At 28.6% G+C, this 22,699-nt stretch overlaps 1 protein-coding gene and 1 long non-coding RNA gene across 6 annotated transcripts in view; one reads left to right on the forward strand and one right to left on the reverse strand.

Annotated features, from left to right (window-relative positions):
* Positions 1–22,699, forward strand: part of LOC130668237 (uncharacterized) — an 82,859-nt gene that overhangs the window by 5,402 nt on the left and 54,758 nt on the right. The window contains exon 2 of one of the 5 annotated variants that reach the window (XM_057470446.1): positions 970–1,037. The exons of the other annotated variants lie outside the window; for them this stretch is intronic. Within the exon in view, the coding sequence (XP_057326429.1) occupies positions 1,020–1,037 (18 nt within the window). The 5' untranslated portion in view covers positions 970–1,019. The remainder of the gene's footprint in view (positions 1–969; positions 1,038–22,699) is intronic. 5 annotated transcript variants of the gene reach the window in all.
* Positions 16,728–17,406, reverse strand: LOC130668274 (uncharacterized). Its single transcript, XR_008989981.1, has 2 exons — positions 17,262–17,406; positions 16,728–17,192 (listed from the first exon to the last, which is right to left on the reverse strand). It is a non-coding gene; the product is annotated as an uncharacterized LOC130668274 (long non-coding RNA).

Here is a 22,699-nt window from a genome sequence, read left to right on the forward strand (position 1 = left end):
GTACCCACATGACATATATATTTTGAATAATTTCCAATATCAATATATGTATATGATAAAATATATATAAATCTTTTTAAATTTTGAAAATAAATACATCTTGTGGGTACTCATTTTAAAGAGCATTAAATTTCCTAGATTTCTATGCACCCAAATATATATATGTATACATTTATCTCAAATAAAATATATATAAACCATTGAAAATTTCAAAAATAAACACGTCTTGTGGGTACTCATTTTAAAGAGCATTAAATTTCCTGACTTTTCATGCACCAAAATATATATAAATATATATATGTATACATATATATGAAATAAAATATATATAAACCATTGAAAATTTCAAAAATAAATACGTCTTGTGGGTACTCGTTTTAAAGGGCATTGAATTTCCTCTCTTTCTATGCATTCAAATATATATACATATATATGTTAAAGACAAAATTTATATAACTCGGCGTAATGACAATTCGTCACCAAAATAAAAAAAATCTTATCAAGATAAAAGCTCGAGCGAAACAACTTGAATAAACATGAGAAATATATATCCAACAATATACCTCATATATATATTCTCAAGCTTTTTTGCACATTTTGCTGCAATTTTCTGTAACACGTATTTTATCGTATCTTCTTTTTCCTTTTTTTTCACACTTAAAAAGTAGATAACATCCTTCTATATTTTTACTCTTTTATATTAAATTATTATCTTCTTTACTCTATTCTATTAATTAATAACTATTGATTGTACTTTTGTAATATTAATTGGTGTATTTATTATTGAGTATTTAAATTTAAATTGACTAAATTTATTAATTTAGTGGCTTGGTAGTTTGTTTGATCACTTGTTAGTAGGAAAATTTTACGTTCGCTAAATATAAATTATTACTTGATTAATTAATTGATTGATTGATTGATTAATTGATTAATTAAAGAGTAAAATTGTTATTATTATTATGGACGCAGCTAAAAATCTGGATGATCCAACTTACACCGAGGGCACGAAATCGTAGAAAATGCAAAATAAACAAGTGGTTTGTATTTAATTATAAAAATACATTTTTGTTACTATTATTCGTGATAACAGGGAAACTAATGGAGATATGATAAAATTGATAAGGAGTAATTTTGTAGGGAATTAAATTTCCTATCAAAAAGGTCTCTGTGAATTTTTGAAAAAATTCAATTGTGCGGGAGTTATTTCAATTTTAAGTCAAGTCATTTTTTTGGGGCATTCTGAAATTTGAGGAAAAATTTTTTTATTCCTTTGAATTAAATTTCTGGCTTAAATAATAGAGATATGATGAAAATGATGAGGAGTAATTTTGTAGGAAATTAAATTTCCTATCAAAAAGATTTCTGTGAATTTTTGAAAAAAATCAATTGTACGGGAGTTATTTCAATTTTAAGTCAAGTCATTTTTTTGGGGATCCTGGAATTTGAGGAAAAATTTTTTTATTCCTTTGAATTGAATTTCTGGCTTAAATAATAGAGATACGATGAAAATGTAAAAGAATAATTTTGTCGAGAATTAAATTTCCTATCAAAAAAGTTTCTGTAAATTTTTGGAAAAATTCAATTGCGCAGGAGTTATTTCAATTTTAAGTCAAGTCATTTTTTTGGGGATTCTGGAATTTGAGGAAAAATTTTTTAATTCCTTTGAATTAAATTTCTGGCTTAAATAATAGAGATATGATGAAAATGATAAGGAATAATTTTGTAGAGGATTAAATTTCCTGTCAAAAAGGTCTCTTTAAATTTTCTCCTAAATTCAATTGTTTAGGAGTAATTGTAATTTTAAGTTTAAAAGACAAAAATCTGCTGCCTGATGAAAGTTTTTTCATCAAAAATAAAAAAATAAAATAATAAAATTTGAAATTTGAAAAGTTATAAGACTGTAAATAATTAATGAGAAATTTATTTAACATGAAATCTCATTACTTGTGCGGCACAAGAACAAAAGCTCGTTATTATTTATTTTAGCTCGAGATAAAATCCATGAGCAAGTGATTTGACAAATAATTACAAGGATGTAGCGCAGAATGAGTGGGTCAGCGGGTTCTTTTGTCTCGTATAAGACCAGACGACCGTCAAAGATTATTATTCAGGACATCCGAAGAGGGTCTTAATATCCTTTTGATAACCAGAGATTTATTTATTTAAACAAACCAGCATTAACATTTACATCCCCAGTAACGACCACAATTCCGTCTACTTCCTCCCTATTTCTTCCGTTCCTATTCTCAAAACTCACATTATTTTTTATTTCAACAATTTTTACCAAGCGTTCATTTTATCTTCTCCATATATCTATATCTATATATTATATATGTACATATATACATGTACCAATACATAGAAAGATAGAAAATTAAATTCCCTTTAAAATGAGTACCCACAAGACATATTTATTTTATAAATTTTAAATGACATATATATTTTACAAAATATATATATTTATAAGTCTTGTAAAATATTTAAAATAAATATGTCTTGTGGGTACTCATTTTAAAGGGCATTAGATTCTCTGTTCTTCTATGTATATATATATGTATATATATGTATATATGTATGAATATGTTTATAAATTTATTATCTGGCCAATTTTTAAAATAAATAATAATAAAACCCAAGTATCTAAGCATAAATTTTGAAATAATAAATTCATACCATCTCTGATAAGTCATAAATTATTTATATATTGCTATTAATTTATACAACAATAATTTAATTTATTTAATACGTCAGTTGATGTGAAAATGAGTTATCATTACCCGTAGGGAAAATTTGCTTATATAAATAATGGTTATTAAGATTCAGTAAAGTTGTTTTTTTTTTATTTTTCAAAGCAAAATAATATTTCATTTTGTCCGTTTATTTTTCACACGTTTCGCTGCATCGACTACCAGCCTCACTATTATTTTCAGTAAAAGTTAGCAAGCTCGGTGTGTGCTCGACTGCTGTAGAATATTAAGTTACCTGATATTTATTAAATTTAAGCTCGAGACCTACCAGCGTAACTTCACTTTCGATGTGACGTTTAAAATAAATAAAAGTTACATTTTTTATAAATGTTTGCTTTTAATATTTTTATCTATATTTTATTTACTGTCATATTTTTTATTTATATAAAAAATTCAACAGTAAATTTTATTTAGCTCTTGTAATATTTTTTTTTTTTAAATATCAAATTTTTTTTTTTACTTAAAACGTTTAATATTTGCTGAAACATTGATTTTATCAAAAAAACTAAAGAGAGCTTTTTTGTCGAGAACTAAATTCTCTACAACTTTTGTTCAAACATTTTTTCCATACAATTAATAGTTGAGTCAGAATTTTAATTAATTGAATTTATGAAAAGGGCGGGAATTAAATTTTTAAATAATAATTGTTTAAAAATTATAATTACCGCTAAAATATCAGACTTATCAAAAAATTCATTGATACCTTTTTTGTCGAAAATTCAATTCTCTACAACTTTTGTTCGGACATTTTTTCCGAATAACAAATAATTTAGTCAAAATTTTAATTAATTGAATTTACGAAAAGGGCGGGAATGAATTTTTTAAATAATAATTTTTTTTAAATTAAAATTACCGCTAAAATATCAGACTTATCAAAAAATTCAATGAGACCTTTTTTGTCGAGAATTTAATTTTCTACAACTTTTGTTCGAACATTTCTTCCGTATAATTAATAGTTAAGTCAGAAATTTAATTAATTGAATTTAAAAAATGGGCGAGAATGAATTTTTTAAATAATAATTTTTTTAAAAATAAAATTACCGCTAAAATATCAGACTTATCAAAAAATTCAATGATACCTTTTTTGTTGAAAATTTAATTCTCTACAACTTTTGTTCAAACATTTTTTCCATACAATTAATAGTTGAGTCAGAATTTTAATTAATTGAATTTACGAAAAGAGCGGGAATTAATTTTTTAAATAATAATTTTTTAAAAATTAAAATTACCGTTAAAATATTAGACTTATCAAAAAATTCAATGATACCTTTTTTGTCGGAAATTCAATTCTCTACAATTTTTGTTTAAACATTTTTTTCGTATAATTAATAGTTAAGTCAGAATTTTAATTAATTGAATTTAAAAAATGGGCGGGAATGAATTTTTTAAATAGTAATTTTTTAAAAATTAAAATTACCGCTAAGATATCAGACTTATCAAAAAATTCAATGATACCTTTTTTGTCGAAAATTTAATTCTCTACAACTTTTGTTCAAACATTTTTTCCGTATAATTAATAGTTAAGTCAAAATTTTATTTAATTGAATTTACGAAAAGGGCGGGAATTAAATTTTTGAATAATAATTTTTTTAAAATTAAAATTACCGCTAAAATATCTAAACTATCGAAAAATTCAATGAGACCTTTTTTGTCGAGAATTTAATTCTCTACAACTTTTGTTCAAACATTTTTTCCGTATAATTAATAGTTAAGTCAAAATTTTAATTAATTGAATTTACGAAATGGGCGGGAATTAATTTTTCAAATAATAATTTTTAAAAAATTAAAATTACCGCTAAAATATCAGACTTATCAAAAAATTTAAAGAGACCTTTTTTGTAGAAAATTGAATTTCCTGTAAGATTGTTCCTTTTCATTTTTACGATATCTTCGATAATTAAACCACAATAAGTATTTTAAACATAACGATTTAAAAATTTGAATATTTATCAGTGAAAATAAACAATTATAATTGTAATTATAATTAAATGAGTAAAAGTAAGTGCTGTAAAAAGGTCATGGATGTTAATGGATAGTATATTGAATTAAGTATTGTTTAGTAATTAAACAATATAGTTATAGTTAGTATAATTTTATTTCAAGTTGCCACGAAAACTCAAGGATAATTGACATAGTATTAGATCACGCAACAAAACTTATCCACTAGCAAACCAGTTGCATCCCTAAGGATTTTAGTATAAATAAACTTTATTTACCCTACTCTATTTAAACAAATTACTGCATAGAAAATAAAGTAAGCAATATTATTCACGTGTTAAGAAACAATCTTCTGTTTACGTGATTTTAATTTAAAATAATCAAATCTGCATTTAAAAAATGGAGATTTTTTAAGAAGCAAAAAATTTAAAAAAATTTTCTTGATTCAAGATTTTATTTTTTTTATAAAAAAATTTATTTACCGCCTAATGGAAAAGCTGAAGGAATTTCTAGTGAAGTTATAAACCGAAGTATTTTTTTTTTTATCAAAAGCAAAAAGAATTTTTTTTTTTTATGTTAATAAAAAAGTTTGATAAAAACTGAAGAATAAAAAAAATCGTCACAGTCGATTGAATTTACAAAATAAAAAAAAGTGATACGTGATATAAATATAAAAATATACTTTTTTTTCAACTCTGTTTGGTTGAGAAAACGCGATAAATTTATTTTCATACAGATACAATTTAACTTTCAACACATGATATCGATGGGTATTTATATATCATATTTATTGACACGTATCAATAACAAAAGTATTTTGGCACGGCTTTTTTTTTTTAAATGTCAGAAGATATTGAAATAAACTTTTTTTGTAATCTATATAAATTAATACACGTAAACAATATTTATGATTATAAATACATACTATAGTAATTCCTACTAAATTCAAACGATCGCTTCAAATATGAGTGTATTATTAGTTGAGAAGTATAGAGAAGTCAATGCCCTTTAAAATGAGTACCCACAAGCCATATTTATTTTAACATTTTAAATGTCATATATTTTGCAGAATATATATATATTTATAGATTTTGGGAAATATTGAAAATAAATATGTCTTGTGGGTATTCATTTTAAAGAGCATTAAATTTCCTGACTTTTCATGCACCCAAATATATATATATGTATACATATATACCAAATAAAATATATATAAACCATTGAAAATTTCAAAAATAAATACGTCTTGTGGGTACTCGTTTTAAAGGGCATTCAATTCTCTATCTGTCTATATATATATTTATATATATATATATGATATCAATTACAATTTTCATTATCAGTAATAATTTTACTAATATTTGAATTCGATATTTAAATTTAATAATTGCAATAAATAATTTAACTTCAGTCATATATTTATTATTTATTTAAAATATCAATTTTATAAAATCACTCTCCGATGTCTGAAGTAGAAGTTCAGCTCAAAAAAATATGAAATGTCGGACATAAAATCGATGGCTCAGAAAATTAAAAAAAAAAATTTAACTTCACATCAAATAAAAAAATTTTATAAACTTCATGCACATAAATTCCAGAACTATCCAAGTGTCAAAAATAGTTTCCACTAGTTTTTAAAAAAATTCAATTGTCAAAAAAAATAAAATACTGAATTTCACTTTTGACGTGAATTTAATTCGTCTGACAGAATTTAAATTTTAACTGAAAAAAGTTTTACTTTTTTGTTCGCAAACAAGAAAAAATTTTTTTCACTCCAGTTGACCCCGGCTTCTTTTCAATTCGCAATAAAATAATTTAGAAAATAAACACAGAAAATTTTCTGTAAAAATTTCAAAAAGTCGCGCTTTTTATTTAAAAATTTTTGTTGAAAATTGCGTCTCATTTTGCCCCGGGGACCGCTAATTTAAATAAATTAAAATTAACGTCTCAGTAAATTTCCCGCTTAATATTTAATTTCATTTAAGTGCTTTCATGCCTGCGATGTGAGTTAAACTTGTACTTTATCGCAACATTCAAAATAATTATTATAATTATCATGATAATAATAATTATTATTATTTAATATATTCTAAACACGTTAATAAAGTTTTCAAACTAATTTAAATCCAAAGATGTGACGCGCACGTCAATGTTCAAGTATACATATATCATTACCATGAATATAAGCTCATTAAAGTTTTAATACACTTTTCATAATTCAGATTTATGTATCTAGTTAAATTAACTAGCCGTGAAATTTAATATAATTTTTTTTTCAAATGGAAATCAAAGCCCTTTTAATTTCCCATGAATTCTGCGCAGGAAAAAAATTTTTTTTGATGAATTTTAGAAAAAAATATGAATACATTTTTTTTTTAATATTTTAGGAAAACAAAATTTATTCGGAAAGTGACTCATGTGATGGAGGGTTCAATACTGAGGGCAAATAATTTTTTTTCTGGAAAATCGGTCGATAACTTTCCGAGATATCGCGTTTTTGGTCAGAAAAATTAAAGTTGAAAATTTAATGCTGCGATTCTGGGTCGCGGGTTCGAATCCCCGTCTCGGCATTTTTTTAACTTTGGTAAAAAAAAATCTAAATTACTCCCTGGTACCTCAGTAAGCTCTAGAGATGCACGAAATAAATTTTTTTTACTCTTTGAAGGCAGAAAAAATAATTTTCTAATGAATTATTCGTAAAAACCGAAAAGTTTTTGTTTTATTATTTTTTTCGATGATTTTTGGAGTATAAAATTCATCTGAAAATTGATTTGTGTGATTCAGGTTTTAATCCTGAGTTCAAATAATTTTTTTTCTGGAAAGTCGGTCGATAACTTTCCGAGATATCGCGTTTTTGGTCAGAAAATATAAAGTTGCAAATTTAATGCTGCGATTCTGGGTCGCGGGTTCGAATCCCCGTGTCGGCATTTTTTTACTTTCTTAAAAAAAAAATCTAAATGAATCCCTGGTACCTCAATAAGCTCTGGAGATACACGAAATAAATTTTTTTTACTCTTTGAAGGCAGAAAAAATAATTTTCTAATGAATTATCCATAAAAACGGAAACACAAAAGTCATCTGAAAATTGATTCAGGTTACAAAACTTAGTGTAAATAATTTTTTTTCACGAAATTCGGCTGCTAATTTTCCGAGATATCGCGTTTTTAAGTCAGAAAAATTAAATTTGCAAATTTTGTGCTTTAACTCCAGGTCGCGGGTTCGAATCCCCAGCAATTTTTTTTTTTAATTTTTTTTTTTTTAATTTTTTTTCGACGTTTCTAATTAATTTCTACTATAAATTTTTAAAAATTAGTATTGAATTTAAATATTGACCTCCAAAAAAAAATTAAAAAAATGAAATTAATAAATTTTTCTAATAAATAATATAAATATATAAGTAATAGATGTAATTGGACATCTCGAGTCTAGTTAAATTCCACCTAGTAGCAATGAAAGAAGAGAATGTAATCCGAGTTCTCATCGTGAAATCCTCTAGAGCTTAACTAAATCGTAATAGTAACAGTCATCGATTTTTCTTAACCACCCGCCCCATGGTTCTGGCTCCTTCTCTAGCCCCAGCCTCCACCCACGATGGCTATTCACCGGCTACTAGTACTAGCACCAGTGCCAGTATATTTCTAGTCACAAATCCTATTTATAGCTTTTACTTTTTATTTAAAACTCATCGACGATCGTCATCGTCTATCGTCTATGTTTTTAAAAAGATCAAGCGTTTTATTTAACAAACACTATTTACATTAACCTCTGAGCTAATTTACTTTTTTTTTATATTTTTTAATCTCGTTTATGTTAACTACAAATAAGTTAATTTTTTTTTTTTAGAATTTAATTTAACAACTCGACATCTGGTTAAATGAAAAGTAATAAAAAAAAGTCGTAACTGTGAGTTAGTACTGGAAGTACGAGTGCGTTGGTAATAATTATATAATTTATCACTTTTTTAAGTACTTATGAATTAGCTATATTTAACTTTTTGAGCATTACATAATTGCGATGTAAATATTCGTCATTTAAACTCAATTTAAATTTATGGACTTGCAAAAATAAATTTTATGAGAAATTATTTTTATGGGTCGAGAATCGCCAGCGATAAATTTTTTTTTTTTGATCAATTTATTCCAATAAATCTAAAATTTATATATATATATGTATATATATATATATATACATATATATGTTTACAATGTATATACATGTGTATAGAATTTAATGCCATTTAAAATGAGTACCCACATGACATATTTATTTTGTATATTTTACATAACCTATATATATATTTTTAACAGAATATATATGTAATATAAAATTTTAAAAATAAATATGGCTTGTGGGTACTCATTTTAAAGAGCATTAAATTTCCTATCTTTCTATAGACCCAAATATATATATGTGTACATATATCTCAAATAAAATATATATAAACCATTGAAAATTTCAAAAATAAATACGTCTTGTGGGTACTCATTTTAAAGGGCATTCAATTTCCTATCTTTCTATGCACCCAAATATATATATGTGTACATATATCTCAAATAATATATATGAACCATTGAAAATTTCAAAAATAAATACGTCTTGTGGGTACTCATTTTAAAGGGCATTCAATTCTCTATCTCTTTATGCGCCCAAATATACATATATGCATTTATATATTTTTAAAAGATAAAAGTAAATATATAACATATTTTGATGTACGTCCAAGTGTGACAGTTGTGATAGCACACGGTCGATTACCCACTGCCAAACATTTCCCGGTGGTATATACAAGCTGAGTTTCAATATCACGGGCTATTGTCATGACTCAAATGCTTACTATATATATATATAATCTATATAAAGATACATGTATAATATAACGTAATCCATGTGCTGCATTGTATATATATATTTATGTACATATATACATATATGGTAGACATATATATAGTAGATGTATGAATGCTCATTTTGTGAATGTGCTTCTGTGCACATCAAGTATCACGAATAATAACGCCTGGCTTGAAAAGTACATGCAATAAGTCTAGTTGCTTTCAATATTGTCACTGCCGACAAGTATTATCTCTCTCTACATATACATATATATATATATATATTTTTATTTTTATTTTTATTTTTATTCGTATTCATTGTTATATCAGAATCTAATATAATCTCATATATAACAACTGGATTTACGATTTTTTTTACTAAAATAAAATTTATTTACACAGCGTGTTCATTTTACCCCAGTATCAGAAAAAAAATTTGTAATTTAAATATAGGGTTGTGGGTACTCAAACGAGAGTAAAAGTGATGCTTTGAAAGAATTTAGAGTCAATTTTGAAAAAAAAAAAATTTTTAATTTTTTTTTTGATAATAATGATGTGGGTACTCAAACTAACGGAAATGAGTTAGTTAGACTGGGATAGTTATGCAGAAAGATAAATAGTAAACTTGGTAGACACAACCACAGCAAACATTTCGGAATAACTGTTTACCGAAATTTGAAATTACATGTTACGAGGTCGTTTAATGGTACCGACATTTAATTTCACTCTGCTATCAGTATTATTATTATTATGTGATGCACTTTCTTTACCCCATATCGCCATCACTACCACTCTCACCCGTAATTGAGTTCAATATACATCTAACCACCCTTCCATCTCCTCTTTTCATATCATCCATACATATATGTATATATAAATACGTGCCCACATGTCATACAAAGTAAATAGAGCAAAGTGATACATGCTATTACTATTATTATTATTATTATTATTATTATTATTATTTATCGAGATAAATTTAACGGCCTCGTCTTTCGACAAATTGTATTTGAACTAATTGCTAGCATAAAATATTTAATTACATTACACTGTAAGTACTCAAGGTTAATTAAAAAAAAAAAAAAAAAACTGAATATTTGAAAAACCGCGAACGGGATTCGAACCGCGATCCTTTAGATTGGAGTTGACTTTTGCATTTTATCGATTTCTGTCTGAACTATTCAACTTACGTAAAAATGGCTAAGGACTTTTTTATAGGAAATTTAATTGTCTTCAAAATTATCTCTTATCATTTTTCTCATATCTCTGATAGTTTAGCCAGAATTTGAATTTTAAAGTTGTCCAAAAAATGTATCATTTCAAAAATCCTTAGTCGAATTCAAATTTGAATTTCTGGCTAAAGTATTGATGTTACATCAAAATTTGTTAGGACCTTTCTTATGTAAAATTTAATTTCCTACAAGATTGGTCATGACAAATTTTTTCGCATCTCCAATAGTTTAGCCAGAATTCCAATTTGAAAATGTGTCCATGCGGTTTTCCCGGAAATGGTAAATTTTTTTCTGCAGTCTTACGTTAAACGAAATGTTTCATTGTTGAGATGAATGTATGAAAGGCATTTGCGTAATGAGCAATTGAATCGAATGTATTTTTTATTCAGTGGAGTTTTATTTTTTAAGTGGACGCTTGTTAGAAAACTCACAGATCCTTGAATAACAATCAGATCGATTCCAATTATGTACGACACGCCTACTTCCCATGAATTTTTTTATTTTATTTATTTTCCCCTGTGTCTATGCTGTCAATCGCATGAAATCCCCAACGAGCGGATTTGCAAAAAAAGCCTTTCAGAGCTTAAAATTGTGTTGTCATTGATGAAGGCCGAGTTTACAATGCCATGCTCTCTTTGTATTCATTTGAATTTCCATTGATCTTATATAAATAAAAACCTTTTTATAAAATTTAAAACTACTGTTATTACACTAATTACAATATTCGCTAATTGCCAATTAATAAAACCAATAGTAGAAAAAAATTATGGAAACGGTTCCTATGAATATCCCAGAGAAAATCTAGACCGAGGGCTCGTTTTCTATTCCCGTACTGTTGTTGGAACTGTTCCCATAATTTTCTCTGTGTTGTGAATTTTTTGGGCTGTCGAGATTACGGTATTGGCAGGAAAAATATTTATCGAGGAGCTTAGTGTTGGTACTTTGGCCGGTAATTGAAATTTAATGTCACTTGATACCGAACGGTCTAGGAATAGGTCAGCAATAAAAAATTTATAGATTTTTTTATACTTTTGTATGAAACCGGTTTCATACAAAAGTATAAGCGGCCGCTTCAAATTTTTTTAAAAAAATGGAAACAGTAATTTAAGGTGTGAACGCTGTTTTGAAATGAATTCTTTGAGATGAAATGGTCAGATCTGATCATATATCAGAGTATTAGATCAGATTTGGTCAGATAGAGGCAGTTTAAAAATCAGATCAGTTCTAAATGATCAAATTTGATCAGATTTAGTCAGATTTGATCAGATTTTGATGATTAATTTTCGTCATATATGATCAGATTTGGCCAGATCTTCAAATTAAAGACAATTAAAAGATCTGGTATATTCATCTACGATCATATATTTTGATACATGATCACATAGATCAGATCTGATCATATATCAGATATTCGATCAGATTTGGTCAGATAGAGGCAGTTTAAAAATTAGATCAGTTCTAAATGATCAAATTTGGCCATATTTGATCAGATTTAGTCAGATTTGATCAGATTTTGATGATCAATTTTCGTCATATATGATCAGATTTGGCCAGATTTTCAAATTAAAGACAATTAAAAGATTTGGTTTATTCTTATACGATCATATATTTTGATACATGATCACATAGGTCATGTATGATCATATATCAGATATTCGATCAGATTTGGTCAGATAGAGGCAGTTTAAAAATTAGATCAGTTCTAAATGATCAAATTTGGCCATATTTGATCAGATTTAGTCAGATTTGATCAGATTTTGATGATCAATTTTCGTCATATATGATCAGATTTGGCCAGATTTTCAAATTAAAGACAATTAAAAGATTTGGTTTATTCTTATACGATCATATATTTTGATACATGATCACATAGGTCATGTATGATCATATATCAGATATTCGATCAGATTTGGTCAGATAGAGGCAGTTTAAAAATTAGATCAGTTCTAAATGATCAAATTTGGCCATATTTGATCAGATTTAGTCAGATTTGATCAGATTTTGATGATCAATTTTCGTCATATATGATCAGATTTGGCCAGATCTTCAAATGAAAGACAATTAAAAGATTTTGTCTATTCATATACGATCATATATTTTGATACATGATCACATAGGTCATATATGATCATATATCAGATATTCGATCAGATTTGGTCAGATAGAGGCAGTTTAAAAATTAGATCAGTTCTAAATGATTAAATTTCGCCATATTTAATCAGATTTAGTCAGATTTGATCAGATTTTGATGATCAATTTTCGTCATATATGAACATATATGATCAGATTTGGCCAGATCGTCAAATTAAAAACAATTAAAAGATCTGGTCTATTCGTATACGATCATATATTTTGATATATGATCACATACGACCATATATGATCATATATGATAATTTTCACACAAAATAAATAAAAGAAAATTAACATTGAAATTATTAGACCCTAGTATGGATTCCGCGATAGAAAAAAACCCAAGATAAGAAAATAATCGTAACTATTGCGTAATAAAATGTATTTGTCACCTTTACATAATATATATTTGAATAAATATAATACATATCACTTTAAATAAAACGTACACTGATGCAATCAACATGACGCGAGCCATCTAAGAACACACGTGACAGATATGAGAATGTACACGTACGACGTTGGGTGCATTGCGCGAATAATAAGGTAATTTGTAAGCATACTAGAATCTACTCCTGTCGTTTCTCACTTTATATATGTATATATATATGCATATATAATAGAATTTGTCCTCTTTCTCTTGTAAGTTACCCTCAACGAATGATATCCCTTCGGTATTCCCGTCAACTCTCTCCTTAGTCTCCTGAAGAATAAGAACTGGATGTCAGTGGATTGATCGTGCACTTCAGAATATTATCTATCTTCAACACTCGTAACCGCAATATATACAAAAATAAAATTTATTTTTACCCATATTTTAAACTCATTTTTTAAAACTAAATTTAATTTATCGTTTAGAAGTGTCAATACTTTTTAATTTACATCTATACGAGCGGTAACTCTTAAACTATTGATTTTTTGGAAATTTTTAAAGAATACTTTTTTATAGAAAATTGAATTGTCTATAAAAAAGTATTCATTAAAATTTTTCGTAACTGTCGTAGTTTCGAAGATATTTTAATTTTAAAAGTCAATGGAAAATATTGTTCAAAAAATCCGAAAAATTTTTCAAACTTTGAACCACTGTAACTTCTAAATTTACGGTTTTTTCGGAAAATTGAATAAATACTTTTTTATAGGAAATTTAATTTCCTACAAAAAGTACTCAGTCAAAAATAGCCGTAACTCTAACCATTTAGAAGATATCCACGATAGAAGGCTGAAGAACTAAAAAAACAAATTTCAACAAACAATAGATACAAAAATAAAATTTATTTCTCCCCATATTTTAAACTCATTTTTTAAAACTAAATTTAATTCATCGTTTAGAAGTGTCAATACTTTTTAATTTACATCTATACGAGCGGTAATTCTTAAACTATTGATTTTTTGGGAATTTTCAAAGAATACTTTTTTGTAGAAAATTGAATTGTCTATAAAAAAGTATTCGTTAAAATTTTTTGTAACTGTAGTAGTTTCGAAGATATTTTAATTTTAAAAGTCAATGGAAAATATTGCTCAAAAGAACCGAAAATTTTTTTCAAACTTTGAACCACTGTAACTTCTAAATTTACGGTTTTATCGAAAATTTGAATGAATACTTTTTTATAGGAAATTTAATTTCCTACAAAAAGTATTCAGTCAAAAATAGCCGTAACTCTAACCATTTAGAAGATATCCACGATAGAAAGCTGAAGAATAGATAGATTTTATTAAATCTTATTGATAAAAAGAAATTTCTCGATTTATATCATCTCCAAGTTTTCAATAAAATCACTTATTATAAAAAAAAAAATAATTTACGTTCGTACTTTTAACGATCAATAGAATGAGCAATTTTATTTTTCTTACAAGCAAGAAAGAATGTATATATATGACACAATAGATAGAATAGATTTGACCTCGTGTTTCCGATCCCATTTTATTTATTTTTAACATTTTTTTTCTTATCTATATTTTCTGCCTTGTCTTATTTTTTCACTCTCTGATCTCGTCGAAAAACTCTTCTGGTATTGACAAGTTTTTCTCCGAGTATCCTTTGGCTGTTCTTACTATTTCTATACTCAATGTACTCTTCTTCTCCTCTGTTGCACAGTTCAGCCTTTTTTATTTTTTTTATTTTACTTCTGGACAGTTCTTTTGTAAAAAGTAATGGATCAGACAAGTAAAAAATTTACTGTCTATTTTTTACTTCCTTTAGTTATATTTATTAAAAGTATAGTCATTTATTATATAAAATAACAACAATAAGATATACGAAAAAATTTATGTACTGAAAAAAATCTAGGACACGTGACAAATGGTCTCGGAGATAAATTTTGATTAAATTATTCGAGGAACAAACACACGCAAAAAAATCTTTGGTCTGATCACCGATCCTAGGGTAATACCAGTAATGGATCTATTTGCTCAATATTTCGCTTTGATTATATTATGGTAGAAAAGACAGGACATTCGCAGCGCGTGTATGCCTGAAATAGGCAAGGAAACGGCCTTTCGTAAAACGGAGGTGGACTTCGATAAATTTTCTATAGAACTTCTCTGATGGCAGGTTTTCTCGAATGTAAAGGTTAGGGTTCCTACACGGTAAGAAATGTATGGCGTTCAACACCATGCTGGTATGGTCTCAAGACAGATACTAAAACAGTATGCGAAGTATTCCAACCCTAACGGACCCAAATTACGGTAAACCCACCGTAAATTACGGTAATCCACCGTAAAATGCCGATTTACCGTAAATTACGGTGGATTTACCGTAATTTACGGTGGTTTTACCGTAATTTACGGTGGTTTTTCCGTAATTTACGGTGGATTTACCGTAAAATACGGAAATACGGTAATCCACCGTAAATTACGGTAATTCGGTAATCCACCCGAATTTTTTACGGTAGAATTATCGTATTCGACGGTAAATTTACGGTATACTCGCCGTAATTTACGGTAATCCACCGTAAAGTACCGATTTACCGTAATTTACGGTAAATCTACTCGAATTTTACGGTATTCTACGGTAGATTTACGGTAAATCAGGTCTGCTAGGGAAGAGTATTGTAATGAGACCCAGAAGTATGACATTATTTACTATACTGTATCGTATTATCGCCAAAGCTATATAGATGTCGTTAGACTAGGTCTATAGGCCAGAAGCATTGTGGATACGGCAATGCTGTATGGGCCTGACGGCCATACTGACATTGCGGCGTCCGCGACAACTATTGGCAATGTTACTATTCCCGCAATGGTTGAATCATCTATGCATACAATTTTATAACCTATAAAAATCTTCGATACTATATAGTATGGCGTTCGAGCCCATACTGGCATAGTGATATCCGTAAAATATTTCTTACCGTGTATACTGTATAGTACTGGAGTTATTGTACTGCTCACACGTATGCATAGCAGGCACGGCGAAACAGCATGGCCTTGAGACCCATACTACAATGCCGAGGGCACAATGCTACTAGGTTCTCCTGCCATAATTTCTGGCGTGTCAATCAATGTATACTATTGTATTACCGCCAAAACTATGTAGATGTCGTTAAACTAGATCTATCTGCCAGAAGCATTGTGGATACGGCAACGCAGTATGGGCTCGACGGCCATACTGCCATTGCGAGGTCCGCGACAACTATCGCCAATGTTAGTATTCCCGCAACATTCCCCCATATGGGAATCCAGGCACTCATACTTTCTTAGATGGATCCTTAGGTAAAAATCCATAGTTTCCTATATGGATTTCTATGGATTCCCATACGATTTTTTGATGGGCTAATGACATTTTCTTACATAAATTCCAATAGAATCAATGAATAATGCCAGCAATGAACAAAAACAACTCATTTAAATAATTTTTTAAATTTATATATTTATTACTCACATCGAAATTAGACAACCCTATTAACAATAATGATCAACAAATAATAAAATCGCTGGACTGACGACAACGAATCGTCACAGTGTCAGCTTGGATTCCATTTTGCTCAATTACTTACGCAGGCTTATTAATAGCTACGGTTTCCCAAGGTTCTGTTAAAGTTATTGTTGACACCATTGAATTGAGTGTTGTTACCACGAATGTTTCTAAGACCGTTGGTCATGTTGTTGTAGACCGGTTGGCTCAAAAAGTAGGGACGGGTTTCAAGATTATTGCCCAAAGTGTTGTTGACACGATTATTGGTGAGGTTACGGTTTGCACCATTGAAAGTTTGATTATAAGCTGGTCTGTAGCAATTGGGACCAAGACAGTATGCTGAGGTATAGGCGACCATGGCCATCAAACAAAGAACTGCGAAACGCATCTTGACTTTTTTCTGAAAGTGATTTTATTAGTTTCTACTTCACAACAAATTTTTCTTTTTTTTATTTAAACTATTGCTTACTTTTTGTGGTAACAGTGGAATATCAGTTAATTCAGTGAGAGTTGTTCTGAATTTCTCGCCAAATTTTTGAGTTTTTATATTACTGCTGATGTTTATTCATAAGCGTAAACTGTTTTTGTTTTCGGTGCGAAAGTATTTTTTTTGGGCTTTTTTAAGAAACGATCGACTTTATTATTATGACAATTGGGCCAAAATCTTTGGAGATAACTAAATATAATAACTTTTATTATTTTAAATAAGTAACGGTTCATTTTGAGGAAAACACGTTTCGTTCCTTTCCCCTACTCCGAAAATTTAAGATGACAGATTTGAATTCAGACGAGATATTGGAGGCCTTTTTAGGAAAGACAGATTTTTGTTGCTATAACGAGGGCTAAATGAGATTGGGTTTTATGAGAGGACCATTTGGTAGAATACAACATAAGACATGTAGAGATTTAAAAAACTGAAATTTTCGATCAATTGTTGCTCTTTTTGATCTTTTTGTTCGTTTACTGGATTAAAATTTGCTGTGGCGAGAAAAAAAGATTAGATATGATCGAATAGAGTCAGATTTGGGCATACAGAACTGACTGGATCTTCAAATTTTCTCTATATGACTAAATCTGGTCGGGTGTAAGCAAATCTAGTCAAATGTGGTCAGATCTGGCCAAACAGGCATTTAGATTTGATCAGATCTTAATATTATTTCTATTTGTCTAAATCTGGCCAGAAATTATCAGATACGGTCAAATCTGGTCATGCTCGAACATTCAAATCTGATCAGATCTTTATATTATTTTTATCTGGCTAAATTTAGGCATTCAGATTTGAGTAGATTTGTAAACAGACTTCATTCTAAGCGATCTATGCACATCATTGTAGATCTGAATTGATCAATAGAAATCACTATAGACCGAAAATTCGAAAAAATGTAATCTGACATGATCTTATCAGATTTATAATCAGATGTCTATGTAAGTCTGAATAGAATGCAGAAATTAGGCCGTAGTTTTTTTTTTATTAATTTAAATTACAATCTGTTATTACATAACAATAAATCATTTGTATGATAAGTGTGTAGGGCAGGCATTAGCAGACAGTATCCACTATTTATTGAAAACGATTTTTGAGGTCAGTAGGCTTAAATCTTTTTAGCCTTCTGTTTATCGTGTTGTAGAGTACAGTCGACTCTGTCTAAAGGTTCCACGTCGGGACAGGACCATTGCCTAAAGGTTCCCTCCCCACCATCAGCACTTCCCCTACAATATATTCCCCTCGAGCGCCGAGGCGCACGCTAAAACGAACACATTGCGCAGTAAACATAACCTCAAAACAACGTGCATTTAGTTAGCGCTCGAAAACTGAATTGTGATTCGTCACTCGACAAAGCGGGTGGGGGAATATCCTGGAACCTATAGACAGCGGGAACCTTTAGGCAGAGAACCTTTAGACAGAGTCGACTGTAGTTCTGTTGCCATTAGGTTCGGGTGATTTTCTAATCTATGTTCATATCGTGTGCTTAGCTTCGTAATCTCTTTTTTGACAGTCGTTATGCCTAGATCTCTGTGTATTATGGCGTTGAAAACAAACCAGGGAGCGTTCACTATATTCCTGATGTTTTTATTCTGGAATCTTTGTGTACCTGAAGATCCGAACGTTTTTCGCGAAACTAAAATAAAAAAACGAAATGAAAAATAAAAAATCTACTGGATCTAGATTTCCGAAATGTTTCGCATGGGTGCTCGAATGTCAGCCGAAAATTGCAGCCACTCCAAATCACTCCTTAAGTCACCTTTCAGCAGTCAAATTACATAAATTTTTTTAATTTTTGTTGCGCGAAAAACGTTCCGATCTTCAGGTATATGAATCTTTGGAGTATTTCCAAGTTAGAGTTACTGGCTGTTCCCCAGAGTTGAATGCCCTACGTCCAAATTGGTTTGATGATTATTTTGTAGATGTTTAGTTTATTATTTAGCGAAAGCTTAGATTTTTTTCCAATTAGCCAGTATGGCGTCGTACCTTGAGTTCGAGCTCCTTTCTTTTTGTTTTGCTGTGTTTAGGCCGTAGTTTTGAAAGATTTTTTTTGTTCATAAATCATTTGTCAATTTTATAATTATATTTTAATTTATGTCAGTAGATATTGACTTGGAGAAGAATCTTTCGATAAGATTGCTGCGAGTAATTATTAACGATTGGTTGGTTATTGAAACAATTTGGCCAATCGTGGATTAGCAGACAATAAAATAATTTATGCATTTAACATAAAATTGTCGCGATCCACTGATTATTCTGTTCTATGAATTATAAAAATAATTGGTTACTAAATCATCCGATAGATGGCTACGAATTTTGAACCTCATCCGCTGATCGAGATTAAAAATTTACATACCGCAGTCATCATTTCTTATCTGTTTTTATCTGGTCAGCGAAGATTTCGTAATAAAATATGTATTATGATATCAAAAAAATATTAATTTATTCCACAGAAACTGTTTCTGCACTTGTTTCAATAAAAGGTCGCTTTATTTAAAGTTGTTGCACTGTATTCATTAAAAAAAAAAACAGTAAACCGATTAAAGTAAATATTTATTTTAATTATTTCAATATAATTAATGCAATAAATGATTTTTTTCTTCATGTCAAGTACTGGAATTATTATATTTACCCTGTATTAACATATTATCATATGTAAAGTCGTACTTATAGGCAGAGGATTCAGACCTAACCCAGACAGTATTCAAGTCGGAATGACTGCTTTACTTGGTCTTTTTGAAGGCGTTCTCAAGAAGTCTTACAATGACTTCTTAAAGGTGTCATTTTTAAGAACTCAATTTAGAGTTCTTGAAGACTTTATAAAGAAGACGTCAATTTTGTGACGACTAAATGTATGCTTTTTTAAACTTCTTTATGAAATCAAAATTAGGAGCTCCTTAAAGACGTCATGGTAAATTCATACTGAAGTCTTATTTGCGAAGTCAGAAAAAAGAACTCTTTTTAAAGACGTCTTACGGAGTTCGCTAGAAGGCTCATTCGACATCTTGAGAACTTCTTAAAGACTCATTTAAGATTTTGATGAGACGCCCGGGTAAAAAACTTTATATATAATTATATATAATTTATATATAATTATATATGATTTATATATAATTATATATAATGACTTTTGTGATTTCGTATAATTATATATAATTATACATAATTTTATATAATGACTTTTGTGATTTCGTATAATTATACATAATTATATATAATTATATATAATGACTTTTGTGATTTCGTAGGGTTATATATAATTTTGTAAAGTTTTATTTTACATAATTTTACATAAAAATTTACAGCAATTTTATTTTAAATTCAAATAATTACATAATTACCAAACTCTCTTTGCTTTATCTGGCCTTTTACATATATAGTCTCCTACTCTTACAAGCTGAAAAATACTTTTCAAATCTTTTAGTTTTATCAACAAGCAATTTTCAGATTCTATAACAGGCACAATATGTTTTACTGCTACTTGCATATTTAAATGACACATTATATTACTATTATCTGGTTTTAGTTGTTTAAATGTTTAGGTTTTTATTTAAATTTATTAAAAAAGTGCCGGATAGCTCAACTGGTAGAGCACTCGGCGCGATACCGAATTGGTCTGGGTTCGATTCCCAGTTCGGGCTATCTATATTTTTCTCAATTTATCTATAAATTGTCTTATTGAGAGGTTTGCATGTTAAGGTTTCCACTATATAAAAATGGTTATATAAGGCCAATTTCTATATATAATTATATATAATTATATATAACTATATATAATTATATATAACTATATACAATTATATATAACTATATATAATTATATATAACTATATATAATTATATATAACTATATATAACTATATATAATTATATATAACTATATATAATTATATATAATTATATAAGGCCAATTTCCATATATAATTATATATAATATTATATATAATTATATATAAACTTTTTTACCCGGGCGCGCAAATCATAAATAGGAATTCATTCAGAACTTATCGAGACGTCATTTTGCTATCTGGGAATGCACTACGCGTGAATAAATCATGTTTTTACTGCTTTACTGCGTCACCATTTAAGAATCACAACTCGATTGTACCACGTTCTGATCATGTGTGTATTCAAATCTGATCAGAATGTAGCATCGATGGTCAGATAATATCATCATATATAGTTAATTACAAATCTAAACTCGATAAAAAAATCATGTATGATCAATGATCATATGTGATATCACATAAGATTATGTATCAGTCTAAATATATGATCATGCATGATGATATCTGATATTACGTATGATCATGTATGCAGCCATGATAGAGTACACGGCTTAATATATGATCAAATCTGATATCACATATGAGCATGTATAGGGATAAACATATGACCATGCATGATCTCATCTGATATCACATATGTTTATGTTTATGTTTATGTGAGTTTATTTGGTCATAGGACATGCGTCCTCTAATGACCATAAGACAGCATGCATTACTACACTGTAAAAAGAGCGGTGTTAAAAATGGACTCATTTTAACTCTGCCCGGTGTTCAAATAAAATTACACCGGTGTAGGAGAAGTAATTCACCGGTGTTAAAAATACCGGTGTTAAATCAGGGTAACCGGCGTAAAAACGGAGTAATATCGGTGTAAAAGCGGGGTAACCGGTGTAAAAGCGAGATAAACTGCGTCCGCTTGGAGTATTAACTTTAAAGATTATAAAACACAAAAAATGTCAATTCTCTATGAAAATTAATAAAGAATATTATTTATTAACAAGTATAGTGATCGAGTAAGTAAAAATATTCACAAAGTAAAATATTTTAACATCGGTATAGAATATCTACACCGGCGGCGGCGTTATTTTAACACCGGTCTAGAATATTTACACCGGTGGCGGCGTTATTTTCACACCGCTTTCGGAGGTAAATTTAACACCGATAACTTTAACACCTACACCCCTTGGACTTACCCCGGTGATTTTTTACAGTGTAAGTGTTCAGCAATTTATATTGATTCCAAATTAACAATAAATAATTATTAATAGAACAAAAATGATAAGAAAAAAAAAGTTATTAAATAATAATATATCAAAATAAAAATGAAAATAATGGATCCCCTGTAACGCGAGTGTTTACGAAATTACAATGATACGAACTATGCTATTGGCATATCATTTTCAATCTGTTCCTGATGTAATAAGTAATTGTAACATAATATTTTAAAGTTTGCTAAAGTCGAAACCGTGGTATCGATGGCGGCAGCAAGTTCCAAAACGTTGTACCTAGGATCAAAAATGACTTCTGATAAATTGTTGTTCGAGCAATTTGCACTATAAGTGTATCAGTTCTGTTGTTATTACGATGTCTAGCAATGTTGTAATTCAATCTAATGTATTCTTTCAGTAGAGCGTT

The sequence above is a fragment of the Microplitis mediator genome, chromosome 1, assembly GCF_029852145.1.
Source record: "Microplitis mediator isolate UGA2020A chromosome 1, iyMicMedi2.1, whole genome shotgun sequence".
NCBI lineage: Eukaryota > Metazoa > Arthropoda > Insecta > Hymenoptera > Braconidae > Microplitis > Microplitis mediator.